The sequence below is a fragment of the Heterocephalus glaber genome, unplaced genomic scaffold (assembly GCF_053883595.1).
Source record: "Heterocephalus glaber isolate CG9 unplaced genomic scaffold, H.glaber_assembly_v1.0 deba00001687, whole genome shotgun sequence".
Classification (NCBI taxonomy): Eukaryota; Metazoa; Chordata; class Mammalia; order Rodentia; family Bathyergidae; genus Heterocephalus; species Heterocephalus glaber.
The window spans coordinates 28,100,798-28,118,946 of record NW_028258412.1 but is presented as its reverse complement, the minus strand read 5'-3'; the positions used below and the strand labels follow the sequence as shown (position 1 = coordinate 28,118,946).

The 18,149-nt window shown below is 39.8% G+C and overlaps 1 protein-coding gene across 5 annotated transcripts in view; it reads right to left on the bottom strand.

Moving 5' to 3' along the window:
* Znf10 (zinc finger protein 10) overlaps positions 1–18,149 on the bottom strand; it is a 56,437-nt gene that overhangs the window by 11,336 nt on the left and 26,952 nt on the right. For 4 of the 5 annotated variants that reach the window (XM_004844054.4, XM_087198457.1, XM_087198455.1 and 1 more), the window contains 3 exons: positions 15,530–15,608; positions 5,729–5,855; positions 5,294–5,389 (listed from right to left, as the gene is read on the bottom strand). In XM_004844054.4, coding sequence (XP_004844111.1) covers positions 5,294–5,389; positions 5,729–5,855; positions 15,530–15,544 — 238 coding nt within the window. In that variant the 5' untranslated portion in view covers positions 15,545–15,608. The remainder of the gene's footprint in view (positions 1–5,293; positions 5,390–5,728; positions 5,856–15,529; positions 15,609–18,149) is intronic. The other variant, XM_087198456.1, reaches the window with a different exon arrangement.

The following is an 18,149-nucleotide window of genomic DNA, read 5'->3' as shown; positions in this document are numbered from 1 at the left end:
GACATTGTTGTTGTTTGGATGTCAAATGTTCCCCTAGAGGCCCATGTGTTGACAACTTGGTCCCCAGACTGGCAGTATTGGAAGAGTTTTAGGTCATCAGGGCTGGACCTTTGAGGGGGACAATAGGACTGTGGTCTCTTCATCTTTGCTTCCTGGTAGATGAGGGAGTTGTTTTGCTCTGCAGCAAGTTCCTGCCACAATGCTACCTCCTCAGAGGCCAAAAGCTATGGGCTGACTTGGTTATGGCCTGGAAACTTCACAACTGTGAGTCAAAACAAACCTTTTCTTTTTCATCTTTTTTCTTTTTTAAACAAACCTTTTCTAAGTTAATTATCTTGGATGTTTTGTTATAGAGAAAAAGGTGACTTGTACTGACATCAAGATTAGCAACAAATACAATAAAAAAAAGAGCAGGAAACCAACCCTGAACCTCATGTCTGACCCATATTCTCCTAGGCTTTTGCCTCTCTTCTGTGTACATTAATGGAAATCATCTCCCCTGCTTAAGCACTACATTTGTTTCTCAATGTTTATGTAAAATGTTTGGTACCAAATGTAGAAAAAAACATTACACAATACCACTTCTTATATAAACGGGGTTGCACTGTCTCCCCCAACAAAGATATGGTGAAGTCTTGATCCTCAGTATCTCATAATGTGGCCTTCTTTGGAAATAAGATCACCGTACATGTCATGGGGTGGGGAGGCTAATCCAACAGGACTGGTGTCCTTATAACAAAAGAAAAGACATAGAAATAGACATACAGAGGATGCCAGCTGAAGATGGGGGCTGAAACTCAGTTGACATATCCACAAGCCAAAGCTTGTAGGGTTACCAGATACTTCCTAGAAGCTTGGCATACCCTCAGTTTTGAACATTTACCCTCCAGTAACATGAGACAATAAATTTCTATTGCTTTAAGCCATCCAATTTCTAGTCCTGGTTGAGTATGCCTTATCCAAAATAAATGAGACAGGAAATGTTTTGATTTTGGACTTTTTTCATGTGTTAAAATATGTGCATATAATAATGAGATTATCTTGGAGATGGGATCAAAGTCTAAACACAAAACTCCTTGATGTTTCATTTATACTTTATACCTATACCCTGAATAAAAATTTATACAATATTTTTATTAATTCTGTGCATGACAAAGATGGTACACATTGAACCATGAAAAAGCAAAGGTGTCACTCAGCCACTGATGTAGACAGCCAATCCATGCTGGTCTCACCATTGTTCTAGATTCTGATTTATATATTTCTGATAAGCAATCATTTTCTTATTCTAATTCACACATAAGTACCTAGCAGTAAGACATATGACATACATTAGTATACTGAAAAACAGCAAAAAGAGTTTAAAAAAACCAGCATATATCATTTTGCTGAAAACCTTCCACACCCATGTGTCTGATCACTGCTGCTAGCATGCTGTTCAAGAAAGTGTTTCTATAAATACTGTTCAGGGACCACAGGATACCCTGTTCACATGAACAAATCAATGAATCAGATCTGACTACAGTACATGGCATAAACACAGCTGATGAGCTGAAGGATGAGCAGAACACTTTCAGCCAACATCTGGTCCAGCTTCCCTACAGTGAGACATGCCACTAGTACAAAATGTTTGTGAAACCAAGGAGCAAAGTTTTTCCTGGAAATCTATGCCTTTCAGCATAGCAGTAAGCAATCAAGAAATCCATACCTTTAAAACAGGGAAGATTCAAATTCTTGCCTGTCACAGCAGGTTTACACTTCCAGAAGCCTATCCCAGCAATTACTGTCTTTGGAACCTTAATCCCCGCATAGGCTTTTCATCAGCTGTAGTCAGTGTCTCTCTAGGACAATGATGCCAAAACAGTGATGGTTTCTTTCATCACAGTATCACAGACTTATTCTGGCATCAGATTTTCATCAGCAATGACCCTGATAAGCTCTTTAATCCATTTCTTCATAATCAGTTGTCCATGATCAGCAAAAGACTTAGTGGCACGTGTTCAACGGTGCTGATTCATCCTTTTGAAATGCCTTGGGACTCTTGATTTTTAGCTTTATGCATTTTTAATTTTTTAATTTTCATTAACTTCTGTTCACTTTCAAAACAGAGCTTCAACAGTTTATCCTCCTGTTTCTGAAGATCATTTCAACACCAAACTTTTATGTAAGATGTTTCATTCTTATGCTACCATCTAGTTTCTTAAGCAGCTTGACTTTCTGTGCTATAAACACAAATGCTTCCCCTTTTTTTTCTCACTGTCATCCAAAGGGATATCTGCAGGCTTTTTTTTTTTTTTTTGACATTTTCAGTATCTTTATATCACAGAACAGAAAATAAGCAAAAAACACAGAAACTCACATGATAGTAGCCCCATGTGGAAAACTGTAGGGAACCTGGCTATGGTAAGCATTGTCTTCTGCACCCTAGCCAAAGTAACTCCAATGTGTGGTACACACCTGGCTGTCACCGGGCCCCTGGGCCTCCACCAGGTGATGAAACAGTGTACCAGACTGCAGCACAACAAGGTTATTCATCAGTGCCACTGGACAGCATTTATTAAGACTGGCAGGATTTCTTGCTAAGGCCAGGACAGGAACAGAGTACAGACAACTTTCCCCAAGGACTCTTCTTGCTTTTGCTGTTTTAACCAGTGCTCAATTAATGGTACCCATCTAGCACAGGAGGTTTGGAGGTTTTAGCAGTACTTCAACCTGAAAGTGCACCACTGCTCTGCAAGTTACCCCTGATGAACTCAGTCATTTGCCAAGCTGGACCTGTCTGAGTCATTCTTTGGACTGTCAGCACCTTCTCAGATTGGAGGCAGATGTTTCCTTTAAGCTTCTCCAGGAAATATACACAACACTGCCATTGGTGCACACAGAAAAGACACATCACAGCTGAAGGGGGCTGGAAGGGTTTTCTTTTTCCTTTGGAGACTGAAAAAATGTGTTGTGCACCTTCATTTAGACTTTGACCTGTCACATGAAATCAGGTATGGAGTTTTCCACTTGTGGCATCATAACAGCATTCAAACAGTTTCAGATTTTATAGTATTTTGGATTTCAGATTTTTAGAGTAGAGATGCTCAATATCTTTCTTATTGTAACTCCAGGAAACCAATATGAACAAGCTCTGTGCCAGGGAAAGTTCCTGACTTTTTTGTACAACCACACCCCAAGAGCACTAATTTTCATTCCCAACTTTGTTAGTTTCTTTTTTCTACATTATCCTAATGACTTTTTTTTTTTTTTTTTGATACTGGAGATTGAACTTGGGACCTTGTGCTTGCAAGGCAGGCGCTGGAACCACTGAGCTAAATCCCCGGCCCCTATCCTGATGATTTTTGATGAGAAAAGGTCTTCTTTCTCCCTTTTCTCTTCTGTCCTAAGGAACAGAGACTCCTATAGAGAAGTTTTTCAAACTACAAATGCCAAGTAGAAGGTTTAAAATGACCACAGTGATGAGGAGAGGCTGTACAACTGCTGGGGGCATGAGTAGATGCTTTCCTTCACTAGAATCCAAAAATCCTCCACATACCATGAAACACACAGAGACAAAAACGCTATTGTTGAACTCTGCCACATCCGTCAATCAACTCATTGTCTTCATCCTGTTCATTTAGATAATGAAGTTCACAGGGCCTTGTAGATTTCTTTAAACTCCATGCATTTAAACACTTGGGGTCTTATTATGTCTTTTGACCACAAAGCCTCAATAAAAATATAAACTGCTGGATCTAGTTAATGGTTGTTACTTTTATAGACTTGTCATTTGACATCTAGGAAAGTCTGCTGAATGAATGGAACACAAAAATAGAAAAAATAAGGAATGAGAAAGAAAGAAAAAATAATAAAACAATATTTCCTCCCAGGGCCCAAAGCAGTTGATGGATCATGTTCTCATTAGTATAATGAAAGACTTGCCCTTGAGATAAAATTTTAATACAAACACCTACCTACAGGTCAAATGTAAAAATGTCAAAAATTTTTTTTGATATTTCAAAGTAGAGACAAAGTAAATAGAAGCTCAAATGTAAAGGGCCTATATTTCAGGTCATAAAAAGCTTCACAAAGAGAGAACTGAGGGTAAACTCAAGGAAAAAGTCAGGCTGGGACGATTTGAGATCCAGGGAAATGCCTGACACTGTGCCCATTAGGTTCTGCAGGAACAGAGAGAAATGATGCCAGATTGTTCCAAGATGACCAGACCACACTGGGCTTGGAAACTACACACTCCATGTAAACATACATGTAAACATACATGGAGTCACTGGTACAGGTCCTGGACATTTCACACAGCAACAAATGAGTTATCTGCAGTATGATACAGAGAGCAACTTCAAAGATGCTGAGAAGGATGCCAGGGCCTTGAGTTGTAAAACAAAGAAGACTGCTTACAGAGAATAAACGAATGGAAACTGAGAGATGACTTCCTATTTTTTAACCTAGAAGGTTGACTTTCCCCATATGTAGACATACACATGGAACTTGGAAAAAATTTTTAGGAATCCTAATATTAAAAAGAAATATGAGGGGCTGAGAATTTAGCTCAGTGGTTTCACCACCTGCTGCGCAAGTGCCAGGACCCAAGTTTGATCCCTGGTACCAAAAAAACATACAAACAAACAAAAAGAAATATGAGGCCTGGGGATTTAGCTCAGTGGTTCTGCCACCTGCTCTGTAAGCACAAGGACCTGAGTTCAATCCCTGGTACCAAAAAAAAAAAGAAATATGAGTAAGTGAAAAAATATTAACTAAAGAGCTACAGTGGGTAAAGCATGTATTTTTGAGAGTTACAATTTTAGAACAGAAGGAGAGCTCAGCCAACAGGAACCTGTGAGCCCTCTATAGCAGTTTTACAAAGAACAGAACAAGTGGTACAAGTCCTGCTGCTGAACTTCCAGAGATGAGCTGAACTATGGGAAACCACCATGTGAGAAAGAAAAGAGAAGCAAAGCCACCAGAAATGACTCTCTCATAAATGAGAAAGACTCTCACAAATAGTGGGGATGCTAGAGTTCATGGTAATAATCAGGGAAGAAAAAGTGCTGAAACAAAGCATTATCAATAGAAAGACAATTTTAATAAAGAGGTAAAGTATATCTGTCTCTATATGCAAATGTAAGTGTGAGGAATGCAGAAAGGAGGCTGGTGACCCAGAAACAGAAGGTAGATAATCTCAGGCCTCTCTCAGAAACAAGGACCTGAGAAGAGTGTGACCCTGTTGCTAAAGGCTCTAGCCCCTCGTGGGCCATCTGGGCCGCCCCCTGGGAAAGCTCCTGTCTGGTCTCACCTGGGTATGTTCCATGGTAAATCCCTTTCTCCATCAGCCAGGGCTCTTCCCCTTTCTCTAGCCGCAGGATCATGTCTGGCTTAGGAAGCTGATGCCCTGTTCACAATAAAAGACCATGGTTAAAAGGAGGAGAAGCTCCAGGCAAGATCCAACCCATCCTAATTTCTTTGCAGCATGGGGACTACTTTGAAAGCAGACAATATTAGGATGCAGAGTAACAAAAAGAAACACACATTTTAACAAATTCAATAAATTAAAACAAATTTTCCACAAAAGCAGGAGTACCAAAACCCTATGCTATGCCCAAAGAAACTAGGTCACTGAACTCCACACCTACACTCTGATACATGCTTCAAGAGCATTTCATACCTTCTGAGCCATGAAGAGCCAAAGTTCTACAGTAAGCACAGCTGCAAAAACAAAGGTTAGTCTTACCCAAGGAAACCAGGTTCTTGTAATTCTCCAACATCACGTCTTTGTACATGATCTGCTGAGCGGCATCCAGCAGCTTCCACTCCTCCCTGGTGAAGTCCAGGAGCACATCTTTGAAGGTCACCAGTGTCTGCAACACCAAATATATGTGCAGTGTGCCAGATGCACAACTCTGCCCTCCCTTTCCCAGATCCCAACAGGAAAGACTGGGCTGGTAGCCCTGGAGTGGAGACAGAGCATGGACCAGAACTTACTGTAGTAGTAAGGAGTATCCTGCTTGATGGTCAAGTCTAAAAGAATGGCTGTTCAGTACCTACCATCCAAAATTGAGGTCTGCATTGTGTTTTAGGTTTAGAAACTGTCACAAGCATTTTTATTCAAATCAAGCTTATCTCTTTTTTTTTTTTGATACAGGGATTGAACTTGGGTCCTTGCGCTTGCACAGCAGGCAGCAAAACCACTGAGCTAAATCCCCGGCCCAAAGCTTGATTTAATAGGAAGAAGAACCAGATACCAAACTTTAGTCCACGTTTACAGTATATGAAATTTGGAACCTATGTCAAGGCAGGAGAATTGTAAGTGATAAGTACTACTTAATACTTAGGGTACTAAGACTTAACACTGAAGCAGGTATTATGACCAGAAACATTTTCCTTTAAAAATGGAGAAGTTAGGTGATTATACTTTAGTACAGCAGAACAATTTGACAAAGAAACAAGATATAGATATGAGGTCTTTATTAGCTATATCAAAAAGAAGAGCTGACTATACATAAAAGAAAATCTATTTGGGTGATAAGTATTTCTCATCAAAGACCATGAAAGTCAGAGACCATGGGAAAATGTATACTTGTTTTTAATGCTGAAAGAAAAGAATTTTCAAGCCAAGATTTCTATATCCAATGTGAATATCTTTAAAAATTGATGCACAGTGGGCTGGAGATTTAGCTCAGTGGTTTCGCCACCTGCTGCACAAGCACAAGGACCCGAGTTTGATCCCCAGTACCAAAAAAAAAAAAAAATTGATGCACAGTAAAACTGACACTGTGTTATAAGATCTGGTTTGAAAGATAAGCTATAAGAAGTTCTTTGGGCAGAAGGGAAAGGATACCAAAGAGAAACTGAAATCTCAGGAATGAAGAAAAAACACAACAAAATGGCAGAAAATTGGGCAAGTACAATGGCTTAGTATTCCCTTAAATTCTTCAAAATGATAGGACATAGGACATAGGAACAAGAAGCTCTGGGGTACTATTGCACATTAGAGTAACTACTGGCAATGATATATACCATACATCCAAAAAACTAGAAGGAAAGAGCTTCAAAGTTCTCACCGTAAAGAAATGATGTTTTGGGCCAGGGATTTAGCATTTGGCTCAGTGGTTCTGGCACCTGCCTTCCCAAGTGCAAGATCCCAAGTTCGACCCCCAGTACCAGAAAAAAAAAAAAAAGAAATGATGTTTCAAGGGATAAATATGTTGAACCACATTTAAACATGATGTAGGGCCAGGGATTTAGCTCAGTGGTTTCGCTGCCTGCTGTGCAAGCACAAGGACCTGAGTTCGATCCCCAGTACGAAAAAAAAAAAAAAAAACCCAAACCATGATGTAATGTATTTACATGAATCAAATATTACATGGTATCTCAATTAATATGTGCAAAGTAACTTTTATGTTTTATGTATCAATTTTAAATTATTTAAAGAAAAATTAAACTATAGGACAGCTGAAAGCAAACACTGTCACATTTTCTAGTGGGGCTTTTCAATATTATGTATGTATAGGTAATATGTGTATATACACAACTTTAAAACACAGGGAAGAAAAGGGCTCCAGATTTTACCTGAAGTGATAAAAATTAACCCTAGATTATAAAAGATTAAATAAGCATATTCTAATCCCTGAAGCAATCATTTAAAAACAAGAAAATATATAACTAAAAAGCCAAGATACAACTTAAAATGGAACCCTAAAAAGTAACACAAAGGTAGTACAATGGGAATGGGAGCTGAGGGTGGGAACATATAGAAAACATACAATAAAATGACACATTTGATTCCAATCATATAAATGGACTAAATATACCTAAAAAATAGAGATTACCAAACTGGATTTAAGAGAAGCAAGCCATAAACCTCAAGTATCTGCTACCTAAAAGAAAACCATGTTGTATATAACAAACTAGAGAGGTTAAAAGTAAAATGATAGAATCAAATATATCATGGAAACACTAATTATATAAATCACAGGGCTGGAGTGGCTTTGTTGGCATCAGACAACCCAGAATGCAGACAAATGAATATTGCCATAGATAAAGAAGGATAGGAGAAACTGATACATGGGCCAATCTGACAAAAGTACTACTAATAAAAAATCATCCTAAATATATCAAGATGTAAACATTATAAACATTATAAAACTTCTATAAGAAAACCTAGATGAAAATCTCTATCTTGGACTATTCAGAAGGTTCTTAGCTGTACCCTCAAAAGCATGATCCATAAAAGAATAAATTGAGGCTTGGATGCAGGGTACATTCCTGTAATCCAAACACTTTGGAGGCTGAGGCAGGAGTACCACAGGTTTGAGGCCAGCCTAGGGAAGGTAGCAAGATCCTGTCTCAAAACAACACAACACAAAAAAAAAACAGGGCTGGGGATTTAGCTCAGTGGTTCTAACACCTGCCTCATAGGCACAAGGTCCTGGGTTAGATCCCCAGTACCAAAAACAAAACAAAACAAAAGATTAAGCTGATAAAAGTTGACTTCATCTAAATTAAAACCCTTTTTTTTCTCCTCAAAAGATATTGCTAAGAGAATTAAGAGATAAGCCAGAAGACTGGGAGATAATATTTGCAAATCATATACCTAACAAATTACTTGTATGTATGATACATAAGAAGCTCTCAAAGATCAAAGACAAGAAAACACAAAAATTCAGCAACAGATTACAATAAGCATTTCATCAAAGAAGACACACAGGTGTGTAAATAAGCATATGTTCCATGTCATTATTCAATAAAATGGATGTTAAACCATCATGAGATGCCAGGCATGGTGGCACACATCTGTAATCTGAGCACTTGGGAGGCTGAGGCCGGAGGATCACAGTGAGTCTGAGACCAGCCTGGGCTACATAGTGAGTTCAAGGTCAGCTGAATGGAATAGTGAGACCCTGTCTCAAAAAACCCAAACCAAACCACATAAAACCAAACAAAACAAAACCACTGTAAGATATGATTTGATACCTATCAAAAAGTGTAAACTTTTGAACACTTGTGAAGATGCAGAATGAGTGCTACTTATACCCAGGTACTGTGGGAATCCAAAATGCTATAACCACTCTGGAAAATACTGCACATTTTTCACAAAGTTAAGTACACTTTTATCACATGACCCATGCTGATCAGTTTTCTGTTACTATTGCAAAATAGCTGAAATAATAGCCTAAAAAGAAGAAAAATTTGGCTCACAGTTTTGGGAGTTTCAGTCCATGTTTGGTTAGCCCTGTTACTTTTTTGCCTGTAGTGGGACAGTATGTGACAGCACAATACATCATGGAATGTGTGGAGGGGGCACTATTCACCTTATGGCTGGGTGCCAAAAATAAAGAGAGGTCAGAGTCCCATATCCTCTCAAGGGCATAGTTCCAATGACCCAAGGACTTCCCACCAGCCTTCCCCTCTTCAGGGCTCCACTGTCTCCCAAAAGTACCAAGCTGAAGATCAATGCTTCAGTACAAGGTCCTCTGGGGGACACTGCAGCAGGACCTTTGGCAAATACTTGAGAATCTAGAAACATATGTTCATACCAAAACTGATAGGCAAGTGTATAAAACTGGTAAGGGGCCTTAAGTGTAACTGCCCAAACTGGAAGGAACCCAAATATCCTTCAACACAGAATGCAAAACAAAGTGTGCTACATCCACACAATAGCAATTTACTCAGCTGTAAAAAGTACAGGCTACTGACCAGTGCAACAACAGATGAATCTCAAAGACATTATGCCATGTGAAAAGCTGTGGGCTGCACATCATATGACTCTGTTTATGGGACATTCTGGAACAGGCAAAATCCAAGGATGGAGAACAACTAGTAGATCCAAGGGGCTGCAGAGAAGGAGGAAAACACTGACAACAAAGGGGAAGCAGATGAAAGTTGGGGTGATGGATCTATTCTGTACCTTGAATGAAATGGTGGTTATACACTATCTCCATTTGTCAAAATGAGAGGATTTAGCCAGGTGTGGTGGTGCTTGTCTATAATTCTAGCACTCTCAGAGGCTGAGGCAGGAGGACTGTGAGTTCTAGTCCTGCCCTGGAAACTTACCTGACCCTGTCTTAAAATTTTTTTGAGATTGAGGAGGATATAAGAAAATGGAAAGATATCCCTTGTTCCTGGGTAGGAAGAACCAATATAGTGAAAATGGCCATACTTCCAAAACTACTATATAGATTCAATGCAATGTCAATTGAAATTCCAATAATATACTTCACAGAACTAGAGAAAACAATCCAAAAATTCATTTGGAACCAGAAGAGACCCAGAATAGCAAAAGCAATTCTAAGTAACAGAGACATGGCTGGGGTTATCACTATCCCCAACTTGAAACTATACTACAAAGCTACTGTGATAAAAACAGCACGGTACTGGCAAAAGAACAGACCTGAGGATCAGTGGAATAGATTGGAAGATACAGAAACAACTCCAGACATACTCAGCCACATCATCTTTGACAAAGGTGCCAACCACCATCATTGGAAGAAAGACAGCCTATGTAATAAATGGTGTTGGAAAAACTAGATTTCAGCCTGCCAAAGATTAAAACTAGACCCATACCTATCACCGTACACTAAACTAAGACTGAAATGGATTAAAGATCTAAATATTAAGACAGAAACACTAAACTTGCTGGAAGAGAAGTTAGGTAGAACTCTGGAAGACATTGGCATAGGAAAAGACTTTATGAACAAAACCTCAGTGGCACAGGAACTTGCACAAAGAGTCAACAACTGGGATCTCATCTTATTTAAAAGCTTCTGGACTGCAAGGGAAACCACCAACAGAGCTAACAGACAACCTACAATATGGGAAAAAAATTTTAGCAGCTGTATATCAGACAAGGGACTACTATCTAGAATATACAAAGAATTGAAAAAAATCAGACCCCCCAAATGCAAAGACCCAATTCAAAAATAGACATCAGAAATGAACAGACATTTCTTAGACAAAGAAATAAAAGCAGCAAACAAATATATGAAAAAATGTTCAACATCACTGGTCATTTGAGAGATGCAGATGAAAACAACAGAGATTCCACCTCACCCCAAAAAGAACGGCTGGTATCAAGAAATCAAACAATAACAAATGCTGGCGGGGGTGTGGGGAGAAAGGAACCCTTCTCCATTGCTGGTGGAAGTGTAGACTGGTGTGACCACTGTGGAAATCAGTATGGAGATACCTCAAAGAACTAGGACTAGAGGTCCCATTTGACCCAGCTATTCCCCTGCTGGGTATCTTCCCAAGAGAATTAAAAGAATCATACCACAGCCATATATGTGCACCTGTGTTTATTGCAGCACAGTTTGTAATAGCTAAAGCTTGGAAGCAGCCCAAGTGTCCATCAACTGGAAACTGGATAAAGAAGATGTGGTTTTTTAATAAAATGGAGTACTACTCAGCCATAAAGAATGAAAAACTAGAGTCATTTATAACTAAATGGATGCATATAAAGGCCATACTCTTAAGTGAAGTAAACAGGACACACATGTGTAAATACCAAATAGTTTCACTAGTGTGAGAAACTGATGGTGTAAACAAGGGTTAAAATGATTAAAATGAATATTGGATAATTGGAAATAGGAAAAAATGTCCAAAGATGAAGGGGTGAAGGGAAGGAAAGGAGAAAGGAAAGGTGGGAAAGGAAAAACTATGAGAAAAGAAAAAAAAATGGAAATGATGCCTGTGTAAATAGGGAAGGGTGGAGGGGGTGAAGGGTGTACAGGTAATGGGGAAAAAAATAAGAACCAAGATGCATCATGTACAGGTACAAACACCCAATGATAAATGTAAATGAATTGTATACCTAAAATGTACCAATAAAAGAACTTAGGGAAAAAAAATTTTTTTTTGAAGGGCAAGAGATGTAGCTCAGTGTGAAGGCCCTGGGTTCAATCCCCAGGACCACACAAGGAGAAGATTTTACTGTATGTAAGTTTAAAAATCAATGCAAAGCCCTTTAAGGAATGTTCTGTGAGGTTTTATGTGCTGAACATCTCTTTTTCCCTTCAGGCCCCTATCTGCCAATCCCAAGGACACAGAAAGATTCTAGAAACCAGACTCTGGATTCATGGAGCTGTGAATGTCAAGGAGATACACACCACCACCACACCAGCAATTTTCTTCCTGTTTCCAGTTGGTGATCTCCATTGGTGAAATAAATCAGAGAAGCAAAGGGCAAACAGCCTTTGATAACAAAGGTTGTATCAGCTGAAAAAGTTTGTGAGAAGAGAAATTAATGTTTTCACCCATCAGGCTCAGTAGTAATGATGCCCCTTCCCTACCACACTCTCACAAGGTGCCTGTGGCTCTCCATGAATACTTGACTTGTTTGTGGTGCTCAGTGTTCCTAAAACGCTTGCCCATGTTTCATCTCCTGATCTCTGCCTGTTGCTATTGGCATTCCCCTAAGGAGATGCTGTGCTTCTCTAGAAACACAGAAACAGTCGGGAGGGCAACACTGAAAGGAAAGGTGTGTGAGAGGGGAGTGAGAACTGCACTTGAAACCAAGCAGACTTGAGCTCAGACTCGGACACCTTCCGTTTGGGGTTAGATAATGCTTGTTTGGCTTAACTTCACCTTTCTTAGCTGTAAAGTACAATATACCACCGAGAATTATGTTTACTCCCAAACAGTACAGTATTGTGTTGAAGACAAGAGTGAAAAGCACAATCCATTCCAGTCAGTGTGTAGAGACACAAAAGATGGGTGCAGCATAAGGACATTCTGAATCATAATTTCAACAGTACTTTAGCAATATCTTGTGTGTACCTCCTCTTCCTGGAAATATTGAGTTGTGTTGTTTATCGATTTGTTCATATTTGTTCATACGAACATAGCTGTAAACAATACAGTTTGCAGTTGATCTCTTCCTTTTTCTTATCTTTTGTGGTACTAGGGATTGAACCCAAGGCCTTCTGCATGCTGGCCAAGAGCTCTACCACTGAGCTACATCCCTTTTTATCTTGAGACAGAGTCTAAGTCAACCTTGAACTTGCAATCTTCCTGCCTTAGGCTCCTTAGTAGCTGAGATTATAGGTATGTGCCACTGCACTCGGCTGTTTCTGGACATTCTGGTCAGCACAAGTCGCTCATTTATTTTTCTATTAATCCCCAGTCCATTTTATTGCTTTTGGTTTTTTTGGTAACAGGGATCAAACTCAGGACCTTGCACTTTCAAGGCAGGCGTCGGAACCACTGAGATAAATCTCCAGTCCCCTAGTCCCTTTTAGATATACTATTTCTCTCTTTCTACTCTAACATATCAAACTACTTTTCCAATTTTGTGTATCTTTAAGAATTTCCATAATAAAAAAGAAGGAAAGACCAAAGTCCAGTGATTTCTCATGAACTCTTTTTAGCCAGTACAGCCAACTTCTCAGCAGCACACAGTTCACACTTGCCTCACAGGAGCTCTGCCTGCCTCCTTTGCAAGCTTCTATTGACATTATCAATTATGGCTTTGTTTCATTTCTGCTGCCTCTTACCCTGTGAATCCTGCAGGGCACTTTCCTGAGCCCATAAAGTCAACACTAAAGCTGCAGACAGTCAGACCCACTGAGGAGTCCCATGCTGCCCATGCCTCCCCTTCCTTCTGCTGGAGCTGCGTTAATTCTTCAAACAAGTCATACTGTCTCAGAAACCTAGGCTCTCACAAATCCAGTTCTATCATGTTTATTTTGACAACAAGTTATCCTTAATATCTTGGCAAAAATGTCATTTCAGCAAGTTTTCTCATGGACATTAAAATTAGTTAAATCTCCTGGTGTTCCATGCACACACCTAACACCTGCCCAAAGCATCCCAGTGTGGAACTGAGCCCTGCAGACAGCAAGAACATCAGCTCTGCTTTCAGTCTTTTTCCCCAGCTCACTTGTCAACACTACATGCAGGATCCTCCTGAGGAAGAGGCTAGACAGGCACAAGGGCAGCATCTACACCATTGACACTCCAGGTCACCCTGCTGCCAAAGGTCCTGTCCTCACAGTATAGACAGATGAGGTAGGTCAGTAGGGATAAGTCCTTGAGAGAGTCAGAACAAAGATGAAACACCACAGCTGTGACTGGAGACATACTGGTTGGAAAGCAGGCCTCAAGATAAAAACAAGATGACCAGACCTGCATACTTCCTCAAAGGACAAACACCGGGCCTAATGAAGTCTAGACAGACATCAGCCACCCTGGTAGATGACCAGAGATCTCTGGACCCACCATTTTGTAGGAGAATCTTTGTTTTGTTTTTGGTTTTGTTTTTTTTGGTATCGGGGATCCAATCTGGGACCTTGCACTTGTGAGGCAGGTGCTGGAACCACTGAGCTAAATGCCCGGCCCAAGAATCTTTGTTCTTTCCATCCACACTTGTCACATGACTTGTTTCCCAATTGGACCACTATTACCTGCATGACTACTTGTAACCTTATTGGATTATCATGGCTATAGCCCATGTTGCACCCACATGGGTTTTGCTCTGTAAAACTCCTCTGTAAAGTGGGATCCCCAGCTACACACTTTGGTCCCCTCTTGCCTCTCAGGAGCTTTCCTATCAAAAATATCTTCCTACTCTTAACCTCCAATGTTCCTAGAATTCATTCTTCAATTTTTAGAGAACAAGAGCTTGACGTATCATATAGCTAACAGGTTGGGAGATATAACTGTAACAAACAGCGGAGGAATGAGACTACCTGAGCAGGCTAGCAAAAGCAAAGAGGTTAACCTGGGCAGAGGTGGACTGATAGCAAGCAAGGGGCCATCAGCCCTGAACAAAGAAAAGGCAGAAAACATTACAGAGCATTGGAAGAGAGGTTTGGCACATCTATCATGGATAGGGGTCAAAACAAATATTTGTAGTTGGGGTCCATGCAGCAATAAAGACAGATGTATGGATATTTTCAGGTGACTTGGCTTTGGAAAGATGTTGTACTTTGTAGTTGTTATCTTTATGTTGGGAACATCTCATCCTGTGTTCTGTGTTTCATCTGTTCTGAGACAGCACAGCTTTTGTCAGGCAAAGACAGCACCTCCATCAGCTAGGTGTTTTATTGTGTTTTTTTGTATTTTGTCAAACTGGAGCTTGGAATTAAAGAGCATATTCATTAACCATTTCACAACCAGGTCAAGCTTAACAATAATATTTCATATTTCATCTCCAGTATTATTTCCTGTATCATTCAGACCTCTCTGCTTTGGCTGCAGTTTCCCTTGGATAACTTTCTAAGTTGTCAAGCTCCTCCAACCAGAGCTCCCCATGGAGGAATTCACACAACCAGCACCATGCCCAGGACAGCCAAGACCAGGGAAGCCTGAGAGGTACCAGCACTTCCAGTTCCCACACCCCAAACTCATTCAACAGGATCTTGAGATCCCACTCAACTCTGCCCACACTACTGATGAAGTGAAACTACAATTACAAATGAAGAAACACAATAACACTACTCTCCTGGAACAGAGTGTCTGAGGCACAATTGCTGAAGTTTCTCTGCCCAGGAAAAGGGATTCCCAGCTGGATAACAATGAGAGCAGTCCAATGTACCTGGGACCTGTCCATCAGCACCACAGCTTCTGTTCCTGCCTCGTTCTCAACGACACTTTCTCAAGTAACAGGAAGAGTCCTGAAAAGCAAAGTTGCAGAAAAAAACACAAGTTACATAAATTGTTCATTCACCTCTTAAATCTCTGGCATCCTTGCTAAATTTCATTTGGAACTGAATGGAATTTGGAACTGTGGGCTATTAAAAATTCTCTCTTAAAGTAAAAATAAACAACAAAACTTGACCTAACATCGTCACTGCATATGTAAGAAATGTGTTTTCTCCAGCTGGTCACAGGAAGCCAGAACCTTGAAGAACATGCAGAACACAATGACCCTCTGCCAGCTTGAGGATGGAAGGTGCAGGTGATGAGGATGGGGACTGTCCCAGAAGCCCAGCCACTCAAGTGTGCAGCACATGAAGAGGGACAGGAAAGGGAATCCTGCCACAGGCCAGCCTATGTGAATTTTCCCCTGAGCTCTGCCTCTGGACTCTGGGCATGGAGGTTTCAGACCTACACACCAGCTAACTGTGCTATCTGAGGTTGCTACATTGTGAAAATTTGTTAGAAGTGGAACAGAAAACTAACACAGTTCATTTTCTTTTTTAAAAGAATTGGGATGTTATGTAAGTATACCAACTTCTTGTAACCATTATGAACCACATGCAACATAAAAAATTTAAATTGTTTAAAGGTAATTTAAATATTAAGGAAATATATGTATTTTTAACTTAAGCAGTTACCAGTGCCCATTCCTTTCTTATGAACCCATATTTCATTTCTGTTTCATTTCCTTTTTTCCTGAAGGACATTAACATTCTTGATAATAGGGGTCTCTCAGTTGTAATTCTTTCAGCTTTTGTGTGACAATGTCCTTACTGTGCTATTTGGTTTTTTTAAATAGCTTTATTGAGGCAGAGAAGCTGAGCCAGTCCCAGCACCAGGAAGGAAGCTCCCCCGCCGCCATCCCACGGTCCTAGGGCAGAGAAGCTGCCAGAAGCACGCACACGCGCGCGCGCGCGCACACACACACACACACACACACACCCATGGAAATGGGAAGACACACAAACAAGACTCAAAAACAGACTTCTGGATCACCTACAGCAACCCCAAAGGGAAATGAGATGGAACAATCTGATACTCAACCACCTGGACTCTATGAACTGGCAACAAAAGAGGATCTGGGAAAAATGAAATCAGAAATAATTTCTCAGATAACAGCAAAGTTTGTGGTCATAGTGCAAGACATTATTAATAAGTCTAGAGAGGACACAGATTAAAAAAAATAGAGGATCTGAGGAACACGATGGAATCCCAACATAGGAAACCAGGAGATTAAAAACTCCATCAAAAGTCTGCAGAGCAGAATGAACCAATATGAGGATAGAACTTCAGATATAGAAGATAAGATTGCAATTAGTGACCAGGAAAAGAAAAATTGCTTTAAAATTGTAAGGGAACATGAGAAATCAATCCAGCAGCTGCTAGACGATCCAAAGAAGAATAACATAAGACTGATTGGAGTCAATGAAGAAACAGGAGAGAGTGCAGACGACATAAAAAAAACTGCTCACAGAAATGATGGCAGAAAATTTCCCAAGGAAGGGAAAAGAACTTGACATACAGATAAGTGAGGCATATAGGACTCCAGCTAGCCTTGATCAAAAAAAATCTACACATAGGCATATAATAGGATTCCAGAAATCCAACAGAAGAATAAAATTCTACAAGCAGTGAGAGAAAAGAAACAAATCACATACGAAGGAAAGCCCATTAGAATCACAGCAGACTTCTCAATGCAAAGCCTCAAGGCAAGAAGAGCTTGGAGTGATGTATTTCAAGCCCTCAAGGAAAACAGCCTCCAACCCAGATTGATGTACCCTGCAAAACTATCTTTCAAAGTTGATGGAGAAATAAGATACTTTCATGATAAAGAGCACCTCAGGAACTTCATGAATACCAAACCGGCACTCCAAAAAATTTTAGGCAATACCCTAGGAAAAGACAATGAGGATCACAACCCCAGGAAACCCAGCAGAATGAATCCATTGGGTGCGACAAATTAAACACAAAGGGGGAGAATCTAACAAAAAGAAAAAGTCATGACAAGGCTTTTAAAACTTTTAACTTCATCTCCTTAATGAGGGTATAATTCAATCTTGTTATTGTACTGGTTAGTATTTTTCTGATTCTAGAGTTGCACACCTTTCCTCGTGCTGTACTATTTATCATCTTCTTATGTCTACTTTTTAATTGGGTTGTCTATTAATGAGCTGTAAGAGTTCTTTATACAGTCTGATCATAGGTTATATGCATTGTAAATATGGTCTGTTTAAGGACTTTTCATTTTAATGATGTCATTTAAAGTTCTAAATTTTGATGGAATCTCATTTATCAATTTTCTTCTTTTATACATCATTTTTTTTGTACCCTAGGTAGTTCTTCCCTACCCTAAATTCATAAACATTTTCCCTTATAATTTCTTCTTAAAGTTTTATACTTTTAAGCTTTCATATTTAGGTTCACAGATCCCTTCAAGTTATTTTCATGTATGGAAATAAAGGGTTGAGGTTAATTTTTTATATAAGGATACCAGGTGTTCTAGTGCCATTTGCTGA